This window comes from Tenrec ecaudatus, chromosome 11 (assembly GCF_050624435.1).
Source record: "Tenrec ecaudatus isolate mTenEca1 chromosome 11, mTenEca1.hap1, whole genome shotgun sequence".
In the NCBI taxonomy this organism is placed as follows: Eukaryota; Metazoa; Chordata; class Mammalia; order Afrosoricida; family Tenrecidae; genus Tenrec; species Tenrec ecaudatus.
The window spans coordinates 90635674-90649401 of NC_134540.1; the positions used below are offsets into that span (position 1 = coordinate 90635674).

General features: G+C 51.2%; 2 protein-coding genes across 5 annotated transcripts in view; one reads left to right on the plus strand and one right to left on the minus strand.

The window, feature by feature from the left end:
- Nucleotides 1-7682, plus strand: part of CARS2 (cysteinyl-tRNA synthetase 2, mitochondrial) — a 97998-nt gene extending 90316 nt beyond the window's left edge. The window contains exons 12-15 of the mRNA XM_075563426.1: nucleotides 170-293; nucleotides 3467-3565; nucleotides 5837-6043; nucleotides 6472-7682. Of these exons, the coding sequence (XP_075419541.1) occupies nucleotides 170-293; nucleotides 3467-3565; nucleotides 5837-6043; nucleotides 6472-6564 (523 nt within the window). The 3' untranslated portion in view covers nucleotides 6565-7682. The remainder of the gene's footprint in view (nucleotides 1-169; nucleotides 294-3466; nucleotides 3566-5836; nucleotides 6044-6471) is intronic.
- A 354-nt stretch (nucleotides 7683-8036) lies between these two features.
- Nucleotides 8037-13728, minus strand: part of NAXD (NAD(P)HX dehydratase) — a 54079-nt gene continuing 48387 nt past the window's right edge. For all 4 annotated transcript variants that reach the window (XM_075563424.1, XM_075563423.1, XM_075563422.1 and 1 more), the window contains 2 exons: nucleotides 11573-11693; nucleotides 8037-10126 (listed from right to left, as the gene is read on the minus strand). In XM_075563424.1, coding sequence (XP_075419539.1) covers nucleotides 9976-10126; nucleotides 11573-11693 — 272 coding nt within the window. In that variant the 3' untranslated portion in view covers nucleotides 8037-9975. The remainder of the gene's footprint in view (nucleotides 10127-11572; nucleotides 11694-13728) is intronic.

Below are 13728 nucleotides of genomic sequence, written 5' to 3' on the forward strand. Positions count from 1 at the left end.
TGGCAGTTTTGAGCTGCTGACCTTCTGGGTTGCAGGCCAACACGTAACCACCGCCGCCCTGCCACGGCGTGTGCGCACCATGGGAGGAATCCCACTTGTTCTGCTGTTCCTTGAAGTTCCCCGCCAGTCTGATTGACTACTTGGTGCCTCCCCTTACTTTTCCTCCAAGACTAACCAACGCAAAGCTGGCGGTGCAGGCTGCATTTGCCGATGACTTTGACACGCCCGGAGCCCTAGATGCCGTGCTGGACCTCATTCACCATGGGAACAGGCAGCTGAAGGCGGTTACGAAGGTAACTCGTTAGGACATGGCAGCTCCCGTGGTCCTGCTGATCCTGCCGAGGGATGAGTCGTCTGTTGTTGTTTTTCCCCAGCCAGGGAAGAATGGAAGCAGGAGTAGGCTCTCTCTCCAGAGTGACTGCATTTTCCACAGCTGGCGACTTCCAGTAATCACTGAATACCCCTTTGCTTCTCCGAGAGTTCCTAGAACTTCTGCCTGCTGCACGGGTGGCCTGTTTCTGCTGGCACCTGCGGGGCAGACAGCACACCTTCATGGCATGTTAATAGGCCCCGTCTCCCAGGGCGGGGAGAATGAAGACAGGCGGGGAGCAGGTCCCTGGCTGAGGCAAATCGTTGAGCACTAGACGATCGCAGGTTCAAACCCTCCCGCAGACCGGCGGATCTGCTTCTGAAAGAGAGGGCACAGCTCTGAAAAACACGCAGAGCAGTTCAGCCCTGCCTGTGGCTACACCGAGTTGGAAAGCACTGACGGCAGCTAACCACCGAGGTCCAGCACTTGGGCCAGGTCCTGACAGACCGGCCGGTGGACATTTCTTTTTCTTTCTTTTTTTTTTTTTTTTAATTTTAACAATTTATTGGGGCTCATACAATTCTTTTCACAGTTCATATATATACATACATCAATTGTATAAAGCACATCTGTACAGTCTTTGCCCTAATCATTTTTTTCTCTTTTCTTCTTTTACATTTTATTAGGGACTCATACAACTCTTACATATCCATACATATACATACATCAATTGTATAAAGCACATCCATACATTCCCTGCCCCAATCATTCTCAAGGCATTTGCTCTCCACTTAAGCCCCTTGCATCAGGTCCTCTTTTTTTTCCCCTCCTCCCTCCCCCTTCCCCCCTCCCTCATATGCCCTTGGTAATTTATACATCGTTGTTTTGTCATATCTTGCCCTATCCGGAGTCTCCCTTCCCCCCTTCTCTGCTGTCCCTCTCCCAGGGAAGAGGTCACATGTGGATCCTTGTAATCAGTTCCCCCTTTCCAACCCACTCACCCTCCACTCTCCCAGCATCGTCCCTCTCACCCTTGGTCCTGAAGGTATCATCCACCCTGGATTTCCTGTACCTCCAACCCTCATATGCACGAGTGTACAGCCTCTGTCCTATCCAGCCCTGCAAGGTAGAATTCGGATCATGGTAGTTGGGGGGAGGAAGCATCCAGGATCCGGGGGAAAGCTGTGTTCTTCATCGATACTACCTCACACCCTAATTAACCCATCTCCTCTCCTAAACCCCTCTATGAGGGGATCTCCATTGGTCGACACTTGGGCCTTGGGTCTCCACTCTGCACTTCCCCCTTCATTTAATATGATATATATACATATATACATACATATACACATATATACACATACATACACACACTTATATCTTTTTCTTTTTTTTTTTGCATGATGCCTTATACCTGGTCCCTTGGGCACCTCGTGATCGCACTGGCCGGTGTGCTTCTTCCATGTGGGCTTATTTGCTTCTGAGCTAGATGGCCGCTTGTTCACCTTCAAGCCTTTAAGACCCCAGACACTATCTCTTTTGATAGCCGGGCACCATCAGCTTTCTTCACCACATTTGCTTATGCACCCATTTGTCTTCAGCGATCCTATCATGGAGGTGTGCAGTCCGGTGGACATTTCGTGCATTCTGCATAGCCCTTCGGCTTGCACCGAGAGCCTGTGTGGCGTCTGAGCTCGCCACATCCTGGGGCTGGCATGGGAAACCGTCTAGACATGGTTCTTGGCCCTGGAGTTTCCCATGCTAGAGGCCCAGGTTGATCACTGGGCAGTGGCGAAGGCCCTGTTCCAGGCCATCCTGAACGCTGTCCACTGCCCGTTGATAATGCGTCTCGGTCTGCATTCCCATTCGCCCAGCCCAAACCCTTCACCCACTCACTCAGCACCCCGGGGGAGGGGCTCCATCCCCAACTGGAACCCCGAGCCAGAATGTCCTACAGACGGGGGGCCAGGCGGTTGCTCCTTCAGCGAGCGATTCCGAGGCAGCTCAGTGGGTGGCGGCCCCCCTGCCTGTATCATCGCCCATTTGGGCTGGGAGTTCCACTCACAGCACAGGAAGACAGTCTCTGCTCTCAGGCAGACGTAGGTAGGTAGGTACTGGGTGGGAGAAGTAAAATTAAACTTCCAGCTTGCTGCAGGAATTTTTGACCCCCAACTTAAAAGTGCTCCGAGACTGAGGGTGGAGACTGAAGCAGGTCTCTGACCCCCTCTCCCCCCCCCCCCGAGAAAGGGTGTCATCACTAGCGGACCTAGACCATTCCTAGCATGTGAGCGTTCCCCTATGAGCCACAAGTTTGCTCCATTTGTTTTCTGCCTGAGCCCCTTCTGCACGTACCTACCCCAGCTGCCATCTGTGACAGCGGTCAGCCACCTGCAGTGGTTCTTCCTTGTAATGAGAGAGGCGGTGGTGAGAGATCAGGCCCTCCTGAGGGGCAGGCCGGGCAGGCCTATAAACGGGACTGGCTTTTGCTGAGTCAGATTGCCCAAGTGACCTCTTTCTGACCTGTGTGTGGCTCTGGGCACCGGAATTGCCAACCTTGCCAATGTGGTGACTTGTCATCAAGCCCGAGAAGAGACAGAACATGTCTGAACATTTCCTCGTTATTTATTCTGATTCGGAAATTCCGTCCACTCCCCTCTCCCTCCCGCCTTACTGTAACCGCATCCTCGCGTGGAGCCCAAGCTGCGGATTCTGCCGCTGTCCCCACGTTAGACCCGTCAGCTGCCGCTCAGAAGTGAGGCAGATGGCTTAGCCTGCGTTTGGCTCGCCCTTGAGTGGCCAATCCAGTATTAACCCACAGTGTCTGATAGGCTGCTAACCACAAGGTTCAGCAGTTCAAAACCACCAGCTGCTCCATGGGGGAAAGAGGAGGCTCTCTACCCCCAGAAGGAGCTTCAGCCTTGGCAGCACACAGGGTCAGTTCTGCCCTGTCCTGGGGGTCTCTGTGAGCTAGGGTTGACTGGATGACGGCGAGTTTCTCTCGCTTTTCGGTTGGCGGCCCTGCATCCGCACTACACCCACAGGGAAAGCCACGGGTGGAAGCCTGGGTGCTTTGACGTCCAAGTTGAGAACAAAAGAGCGTCCTCTGGGCACCGACGTCAGGACTGCTGGCGAAGGGGCTCCATCGGTCCTCTGTTTCAGGAAACCGCCGGTCCTCGGAGCCCCGCTGTGTTTGGCGCCATGGTCGCCTACATCGAAGAGTTCTTAGAAGCGGTGGGGATTTCTCTGACAGATCGGCAGGTACGGCCTTCTCTAGTAAAAGCTTAATTGTACAAAGAGCTGACAGTAACAGTAACTTTAAAAAATTTTTCAATTCTCACAGGTGGCTAGAATGCCCAAATCTTATGTTGACACACTTAAAACAGCTCCTTTTTGAAAAAACAAAACAACAACACACTCAGATCCACCTTTTACTTCTGTGTTGAAAAGGACACATTTGGCACACTTTAACCGGGAAGACCAGCAATCGGTTCATTTTAGCCCCAGCAAGTAGGCTAACGGCAGTCTTGTGCGTATTCATTTCTGGCATGTCTTCCGTCTTGAAAGAATCATTAGTTTTAGAAAAGTTATACGTACAGTCAAAGAACACCCCACTCCCTAAACTGGTGCCGATTTGCAGCCCCATCAGCCCTTAGAACCTGCATGCCTATTTGCTCCGCAACTACAGCGTACCCCTCTCAATACCAAGCCCGTCCCGCTGACGGCGTTACTGCCCTCACACCGGCAGCACTGCCAGTTGCCCAAAGACCTGTATGGCTTTAGGGCCACCACCAGCCGGAATCAGTCGCTAGGGCAACAGGCGTGGTTTTATCATCGTGAACAAATCCTGTTCCGTGTTGGATTGAGTTCTCCCTCTGGTCTCTCTCTGCCTGGACCAGTCCCTTCAGCCTCCATGGCCCTCCTGTTCTGGCCACGAGTCCCAAGCGGGTCTCTCAGGTGGGTTCCACTGCTGCCTCCTGGGCAGCTCCTGTGCAGCACCCGGAACAGGCTCCTTGATGTCTCCATGAGCGTGAATGGCCAATGCTTCATGCAAGAAGGAATCGCAAGTTCTTGGGGGTGATTTTGAGGTGTGATTTGTTTGTATACTTATCTTTTAGATGTACATATTTAACATGCGTGTTAGTTCACAGACTTGTTTATATGTGTACTGGTTGATTTTTATTTTGAACCTTTTCTGGCCCGCTCTGGCTCCACTTAGCCATTTATATGAAACTCTTTAACTCCTGGCCAGAGACCAAGTCCTTGAATGTCTGTTCCATTTTTGATGAGTCTTTCCAGAGACTGCTGTTATGCAAACCCCAAACACCACACCACTACCATCGAGTCGACTCTGACTGGGGAGCAGAGCACAACCTTCGTTCGGCCTCTGCAGCTGTCAATCATTATTGGGCTGACCCTTTTTCCTCTCCCTTGGAGCACCTGGTGGGTTTGAACTGCTGACCCTGGCGTTAGCAGCCCAATTTGTAGCCCTCTATTGCCCCCACCCCCTGCTCTGAGCTCCTCACTGAGTAGGAAAAGGGCCTGTAACTGGCTGCTATCAAAATGAGCGAATGCACCTGCTCTTAAACTCTTAAACTCAGATGTTGGAGTCTGGCCCCACTTGGAGCCCCATTTTTTGTAATAACAAACTTCGCTCTGATTGTGGAAGCAAGAAAAGACCGAGGCTGGTTTCTTACTTACATGTGTTAACAGCAGCGGCATGTTCTGAACCGTCACTGGCATCCATTCTGTGGAACGAGGACGCAACGGAGGGAGGGAGGGAGGGGTGCTGGCTAAGGAAACCGTATTCACACGTGTGTTCATCCCTCCTGATGAATTGGTCTAGCTGGCCTCAGACCATTCAGTCACAGCACAGTGTGTGAATGTGCCCCACGTGAGATGGCTGCGGTATTTTAAGTATTTGGTTACAGTGACCATAGTTAAAATGACTTATTTTGTCCACATGGCTTAGACTTCTAGACTCTTCTGAGTGGAGGAGACGGTAAGCATATTTCCCACAAGCTAGGGCTGTAGAGGTTGGTGGTGGAGTTCCCTGGCCCCGCCCCTCACCTTTTCTCCTAGGTCCCTGCCTGCCAGGAGTCCTGGAGGCTGCACTGCAAGCACCTGACCAGGGCCTCAGGCCAGAGGAAGGAAGCGGAGCGTGGCCGGAGCCCTTCCCCGTCCAGCTCCTGCATGATGCTCTGTAGTGTCCCTGGAGTGTTGAGATGCCCAAAATAGAGATGAGGGGACTTGTGATGTTAGGGGTGCTGTTTCGCACCACTAAAGACTTGTCAAGGGCCCCCAGCTGCATCCTTTCACTCTGCATCTCTCACGAAAGCTGCTGGCTGAGGGGGCTTTTGTGATGAGGCCCCGTGTTTTAGGGGCTCCAAAGAACAGACCTGCGCTGGCTTGCTCTCTGCAATGGATTCGCTATGGACCCAACAGCAGAACCTGGTGTTCTGGGTCTGCTTTGGACGGCTACACTCCGCTGTCCAGACGTGGCTGAGCAAGTAACCCTGGGCCTGTCTTCAGTTTACTTCAGCAGACAGCAGCGCGGCCACGCTGCACAGCGTGGTGGACGAGCTGGTCCGGTTCCGGCAGCAGGTGCGTCAGTATGCGCTGGCCACAGAGGAAGCCCCAGGGGACGCCCGGCGGCGGCAGCTCCTGGAGAGGCAGCCCCTGCTTCAGGCTTGTGATGCCCTGCGCAAGGACCTCGCCATTCACAGCATCCACATCAAGGTGAGCCACTGCCCGCTCGGCCGTGGGTCTCCATCCACACAACGGGGTGGGGGCAGGCGGTGAGCACACCAAGACTAAGAGGTCACGTGAGTGTAGGGGTGTCAGAGCAGGAAGGAGCAGCGAGGCGCACAAGTAGAGGTGAGTGCAAGAAATCAGGGGCAGGGGTAGGATTCGAACTCAGTCTTGGCATTTCTGGCACACTGCTCTCATACAGCCTCCACGTTAGATCAGAGGGGGCATTAGGCTGGGGGGGGGGGCAGGGGGAGCTCTACACACAGCTGCTTCCTTTGGAAAGGACACGGTCTAAGTAAGACATTGAGGGTGGGCAGCCTGTCCCAGCTCACTCACTGAACACGCATCTTGCCCGGTAAGCCCTTCCAGTAATGCGGCACCTCTTCATAGTCCAAATCTTATTTTCCTCTCTGCAGGACAGAAGCAGCACCGTGTCTACATGGGAACTACTGGATCAGAGGACCAAAGACCACCCGAAGCCGGGAACTGAAGATGGAGAAGCCACGTAGAACTACACTCTCACCACAGCGCGTCTAAGGCCCGATTAAGATGAAGACTTTACATTAAAGTTTCCGGTTGTGGCCATTAAGGAGCCCTGCGGGTGCCATCAGGCAAGCATAGGCTTGCTGGCCAGGCGGCAAGGTCGGTGGTTCAAGCTCCCCCGGCTGCTGAGGGAGGCTGTGAACGATGAGGCTGTCAACTCCCAGGAAGATGTATAGCCTCTGAAGCCATCTTGGGCTGCTACGAGTCAGAACTGACTCGTTGATGGCTTTTATTTGTTCTTATCGTGTCTCAAGTCAACATTAAAATAAATTAAATGGATCCCCTGGGAAAGTTCATTGCCACAGACAACAAAGCTCCCTTTAGAGAAATCACGTCCAGTGTTTGTGAGCAGAGTGAAACTCTGCCCGGTCCTGCAGCACCCTCTCAATTCCTGCCACGCGGGCAGTCCATCCTCAAGGTGTTTGTGCCTTTCATCGACGGACCCTCCTGCCGGAGCGTCCAGAACAAGGAGGTGGGGCAACACTCTGTTGTGATTCAGGTTTTCACTGGCTACTTTGCAGACGTCGGTCACCAGGCCTTTCTTCCTGGTCTCTCAGCCTGCAAGCTCCCTGGAAACCTGACCACCCTGGGGGACCCTGCCACTGTTCGAAGTGCTGGTGGCCCAGCGTCCAGGCTCCCCCAGCACCATGCACAGACGCGTGGCAGGTCCGATAGTTCGTGGCAGTCGGTTTAGCAAAGTGCTATGCGTAACAAAGCCCAGCTGGTCCTGGCTGGGGGACAGTAATGGCGTGGACCCCTCAGAGCAACGGGGTGTGAGGGAGCCTGGGGTCAGCCCAGGCGGTGTCCAGGATGACCAGGACTGACACAGGGCTGGTGCTCAAAGAGCAAGCAGGATTTAGGGAATGAGACCGGCAGCCACGTCAGTGGTACCCTTTCCCCCTGGAAGGCACCTGGGGCCTGGCTACTACCCTGCGTTCTCTAACTTAGCTGGAAACAAGGAGAAGGGACCGATTCTGCATCTCAGGAACCAGTGTTCCCAACCCCCACCTCTCTCTCTCTCCTCTCTCTCTCTCTCTCTCTCTCTCTCTCTCTCTCACACACACACACACACACACACACACACACACGAAATACATGTTTACATTTCTTGTTAATGAAAATGTATGCTCCTTAGGAAGTCACCTGTAGATGACATTTTAAAAAATAGCACATTTTAAAAAATAGCACCTGACTTGGTGCTATTTTTTTTAACCTCCCATATACGCAGAAGTGTCCACACGCACACTAGCTCCTGTTGACTTTACTATATTTTATTTTCTGTGGGAAGAAATGTTTCAGGCTTGTTCTTTTAATTGGGACGATACTAGTATGCATTGGTGGAAAACACACATTTGATACAGAGACGAGTATCGGACAAACACCCTCAGAAAAGCTGAGAGGTGATTCTTAGCTACTTAGAAAAAAATACAAAACTCTATTTAAATGAGCTCTTTTAATAGTGATCGGTGTTCGGCTGTCACGAACGACCCACAGGGGGGAAAACCCACGGCCGGTTTTCCCATTACACGGTGAAGAGTTTCAGACAGGAAATAACAGTAGCAACCACTTTGTACCAGCTGTGACAGTAGATCAGTAGTTTTATAAGCAAGTAAAATCACTGTGGGGTGAGGTAGTTTGAATCAGAGTATCAACCAAAAGGACTCATCACGGGCAATCAATAAAGGAGCACACCGATCACTGTAGAGAGCATTATCGAAATGTGCAAATGTTGACTCAACGGCCTGTGAGAAATGGTCCTAGGAAATAAGCCAATGCTTAGATCTAAAAATACATAAGCTTATTTTAAAAAGCAGGTGTCACTCGAAGAAAACCACGCATCCAGAGGAGGCTTATTACGTGGACTATCCAAGTTAGCTAACTGGAGGTTCACGCTAGAAAAGAAAACCTCTCGTTGGCTGAAATTTCAGAGATTCGCTTCTTTTCACAGGCTGTAACTATTCCCCAGGACACACATTTTCAGACCAGCTGGCTCCGCTGTCCTGTTTCATAAGTAGACAGAGTGATGCCAATTAGTATTTCCTCCTGGGCATCCTGGAACTGCCCGCATGCCAGACTGAATGAGCTTGATGTTTTCCAAACACGTAGTCACAACATGGCCAGATCTACCTTAACCGTGAGCCCCTCTTCGCCCACCCTCCCCCATCAGTTCCTCTGTATTTGCTGATGCCCGTTGGCCATCAAGTGCAGATGTGCGCACAGAATTGGAAAAAAAAATGTGCCTGAGGTATGAAGTACTGCAGAAAGCATTTGGCTGCCCCATCTGCCTCAAGCAGTTGCCTCCAATGATTTCTAACATCAGTTGTCTCTTCCAAACTACTTAAAGTCAACTTGAGCAGCCAATGCTTAGAATTTCTGCCCAGGAACTTTTCAACCCTAGTGGCTTTTTAGTTTTTGGTTTTTTTTTAAAACTTGATTGTGAATTGGGCGGAGGATTACAGATCACGTTTCTACTCAACGGCCCGTGTACGTCTTGTTTCTTGGCAGAGATGGCTGTCGGGCAATGCTTCCTCACTTAACCCACCTCCTCCTTGTTTGCTACTTCCCTCCGCCTCTTCCCAACCTTGTAGAACCGTGGCCTTGGCCTCCCACTGCCGAGTATTTGAAGGTGTGCTTCCTCCTCCCTGGAGTTACTGCTTCCCTTACAGACCTATCTGCTTTGTTGGGCTGAAAACTGAGCCGGAGGTGGGGGTGAATTCATTTCCAGACCTGAAGGGGTGACTCAGGACCACAGCCTTGGGGCTTTCAAGAAAGAAAAACAAACCGAAGACTGAATGCTGAATGAAGCCCTCAGGTGGATCCCTCCGTGGATGCCTACTTAAAAGAAATGAAAACACATGAAAACAATTCATTACTCACGGAGCTATTTGAAAGCAAGGACTGGGTCCTAGGTTCAAGGAAGTCCTTGGAGAAATAAAAGGAAAATCAAGTACACCGGTGGAGAACGAGAAGGGGGAAAGCACAGAAAGACTAAAAACAGAACTCTGCTTATCTTGGAGCAAGCCAAGAAACGCACTTGAGCTGGTGGAAGAATTTTCTGTTCTCATGTGATTTCTCTTAATCTTTTTTCCCTCCCTTTGGTTCTTGGTGAAAACTAAGAAAAGCCCAGGAATACATTGTTGCGTTACACGACATCTCCAGTTACATGCTATTTTAGCCCCAAATTGTTATATTCCAAGTTCAGAAAGTTTCCGCATAAACCAAATGAATCCTAAACTCGAGCATGCTACCCAGAATTCAGTATCCAAATGACTCACCACATACATACATATGCATTATCTCCCCCCCCCCCCCATCGGAAATGCCATTTCCTCCCTTCTGTGGGCAGCGCCCTCCTCCCTTCTGTGGGCAGCGCCGGCTCAGGTTTCAAAGAGTTTCTTGAAGGCCGGTCCCACCTCTGCAATCATGTCTGTGGTGGTGGTGGAGCGGCCGAACTTCTGAAAGGCCTGGTTGTTGCACTGCCTCGTGAGGGCGCACGCACCAAATGCAGCCACCAGAAACGGGTTCAAGCTGGGAAAGCGGGAGAAAGGCGTTACACTAGAGAAGTTTCCAAAGTAAAGAGCCTCAGGGGCAAAGGCATCCTCGGTCTTTGTGAGTTAGGAACCTGTAGCTCTTGCCCACCCACTGTCCTGAGCTGGTTCTGCCTCACAGGGGCCCAGGGCACTCAGCAGACCTGCTTCCCAGGGCTTCTGAGGCGGTGAGTTTTCACAAGGAGCAGACAGTCTCCTTTCGCCCCCAGACCTCAAGGTCAGCAGCCACCGGGGCTCCATGGTAGCCACTCCAGGGGATGGTTTCATGTTGCTTCCCACCTCCGGGCCCTCCCACTAGCACCCTGAAGTCTGGGGCCCCCTGAGGCAGGACAGCCAGCCGGGGTCTCAGAGCAGGACATTCCTGTGTCTACCTTATTGGTTCAAATGAAACATCACAAGCAATGCAGCTTGGATTCATGCCGCGACATGCCCCAGCCTCAAATAACTTATGCTCAGGGATTAAGGCAATCTCAAGAGGACCCGTATTGCATGATCTCACTGAGATGAAATAACGCACATAGGCACATGTAGCGAAAGCGTTGTATTAGTGGAGAAAAGGGGCGGGGAGCCGTCGGTGATGCGTGTGTTTAGGGGTGGGAAGTTGGTGAGGGTGGTAGCCACACCTCACAATGAATACAGTCTGCACCACTCAGGAGTTTGTACACCTGGAAAAATGATGCACTGACAAATGTTTAGATACGGCAGCTTCAAAAAGTTTGCGGAAAGATGGAATTAAAAAAGAATGGCATTTCCCCCCCAGTTCTTTGAAGCTCACTCCCTCACCCGTGTGTGTGTGTGTGTGTGTGTATGCGCGCGCGTGCGCACTTACAATTTTAAAACCTCATTGATCATCTGACTTTCATAGTCCCTGGCAATTACAGCGTATATTTTGCATAGAGCAAAAATATCATTTAGAGAATGCTTTAGGACAGAACGGAAGGCATTTGGGGATGCAGTGAACAAACTAGACAGGAATTTTAACTTCTGCTGTCTTTCATAAAAAGAAAACTACCTCTTTAAGGCCACAGGGGCCACGGTGGTTAGTGGCCTGAAACTACAGGGTCAACGGTTCAAACCCACCAGCCACTTTCTTGGGAGCAAGATGAGGCTGTCAAATCCAGTAACGATTTGTCTTTTCAGAAACCCTGAAGAGACAGAATTGGCTCTCCCTGGCAGTGGGTTTGGGGCTCGTAAAACTTCCCTCAAGGTAACTGATACCCCAGAGTGAACCCATGCACTGAGCCCAACCAGGATGGACCAGGTGTTCTTAACTAGACCGGCAGGATTCCTTCCTGCCCAAGAATGTCTTCCAAGGCAACACTAACACTTTGCGTTTAATGAAACTACTTATTCCCCGTGCCAGCTACTGGAACATCTTAACAAAATTCAGCAACCTGCAGCATGCTACCTTACGATGGGGACGTACCCGTTGGTTTTCTCCGAGCCGGCCAGCAGCGCCCAGTGCACCAGGACGCCCAGGGAGCCTGAGAGAAGGTCTCCTTGCCCGCCACACCTGCGGCTGCTGCCTTCTTGGCTGCACACGAGCACTGAACAGAAGCAGACCAGAAGCAGACGTTAGCCCCAGCAGCAGCCCCCCTAAAAGGCGAGTCCCCTAGCCCAGAGAAGTGGGTCTACTGCCCCAGGCTGCAAGCTCCCTTTAGACTGCCTGCTGTTGCCTCCAGTTTCTTAGAAGAATCTGAGTCTGCCTTTACTGAGGCGGCTTCAATCAGTACCTTTCAGTTCCATTTCTGCACAGACTTTCGTAAGTCCTCCCCCCACCCCACCCTGGCCAGGATTTGACAGGAGACCCTGGAGTAAGAGGTCAGCCCCAGATCACACACAGATGAAGAAAGACGACTGCCTGCCCGGCGGGGTGGCTGCTCCATGGAGACATGGCTAATTCACCAAACAGTCGTCAGAACACGAGGAGGAGGTGAGACATGGATTTGTCGGTTAAAACAGAACGTCCAGGAAGAACATGATCTAAGTAGAGTGATTCCGCAAGTGCTGCCAACCCACAGAGGACGGTGAGCTTTTGTGTGTATCCCACGCGTCAAACACATCCACCTTCCAAGAGGTGTGAACCTGGTGCCTGGCACAACGGAGATGGCTTACAGGCGGTCCAAGTCCACTCCTTCGTGTCACAGGTTCAGCTGCTGTCTCAGAAGAGGCGGCCCATGACCGCTGACAGTAAGCCAGCGAGGGCCAGCTTGCCCTCAGGAAGTCCATAAACAGCGTGGACTTGCCTGGATATGTTCTTGGCAGCCTGCAGTGCGCTATACATTGGGTTGCTAACCACAAGGTCTGCAGTTCAAACTCCCCAGGAGAAAGATGAGGCGTTCTACTTCTGTGAAGTTTACAGCCTCAAAACCTCATGGGAACTGGCCTATCCTGTCCACAGGGTCACTACCAGTCAGGATAGACTGCATGGCAGCGAGCGAGGGAATATCCTGAATGATTTACCAAAAACAGACCATCTGAATAACTTACTCTAGCTAGCCAATCAAAAAAAAAATGCTTAAACTGTTCTCAACTCAAAAACGCATTGCACGGAGTTGGTACTGACTCATAGCGACCCTATAGAACAGGGAAGAACTGCCCTTGTGAGTTTCTGAGACTATTAGTCTCACTATTAGCTGAGACTCTTTATGGGAGGAGAAAGCTTCATTGTCTGCCCATGGACTGGACGGTGGTTTTGAACTGCTGACCTTCCCGTTAGTAGCACAATGTGTAACCACTAAGTCACCAGTGCTGCTTTTTTATGGTGAGTTCCAGGTATTTTAACATTTAAGCCCTGCACAGCCCCTGACCTGGGGATGCACTTGGGACTGCCTGGTAGCTTTGTGTGCTGCCTTGATTGGTGAATCACTGTCTCCCTCCCTCCATGGAGCCCTGGTGGCACAGTGGGTTACAAGTCAGGATGCTAAACACAAGGTGAGCAGTTCAAACACACGAGTTCCTCCTCGGGAGCCAGATGAGAGGCAGTTCGCTTCCAGAGAGATTAACAGTCTCAGAAACCCAGAGTCAGTCCTTCTCTGTCCTGTAGGGTCACTATCAGCTGGAATGGACTCAATGGCAGTGGGCTGGCTTAACATCCCTCTGGTTTAATATCCTGGTGGCGCACTGTATTCACCATTGGACTGCTACCCCCAGGTCAGCAGTTTGAACCCTCCAGCCATTCCTGCAGAGAAAGTTGAGGCAGTCGGTCTTGCTTTGTGAAGATTCAGTCTGGGAAACTCCACAGAGCATTTCTACTCTGTCCTGATGGAATTGGAGTCAACTTGATGGCAGTGGGTTTTGGACGGTGGTTCTAACCCTCCGTAGAATGGTTTTGCTTTAAGCAGACTCCGTGATGATGTTCTAGGACAAACGCAGCCTGGAATGGACTTCACAAATGATCAGGACTTCCGGTCGTTAATGGAGAAGCCGATTCACAGTGGCAAGGGCTCTATAAAGTATAACTTTCTAATCCTTTGGTCAAGGTCTTAAAAACAAGTTGCTCTGTCCTAAATCACTTGGATTGCTGGTGTCTGCTATCTATCTATCTATCTATCTATCTATCTATCTATAGAGAGAGAGCGC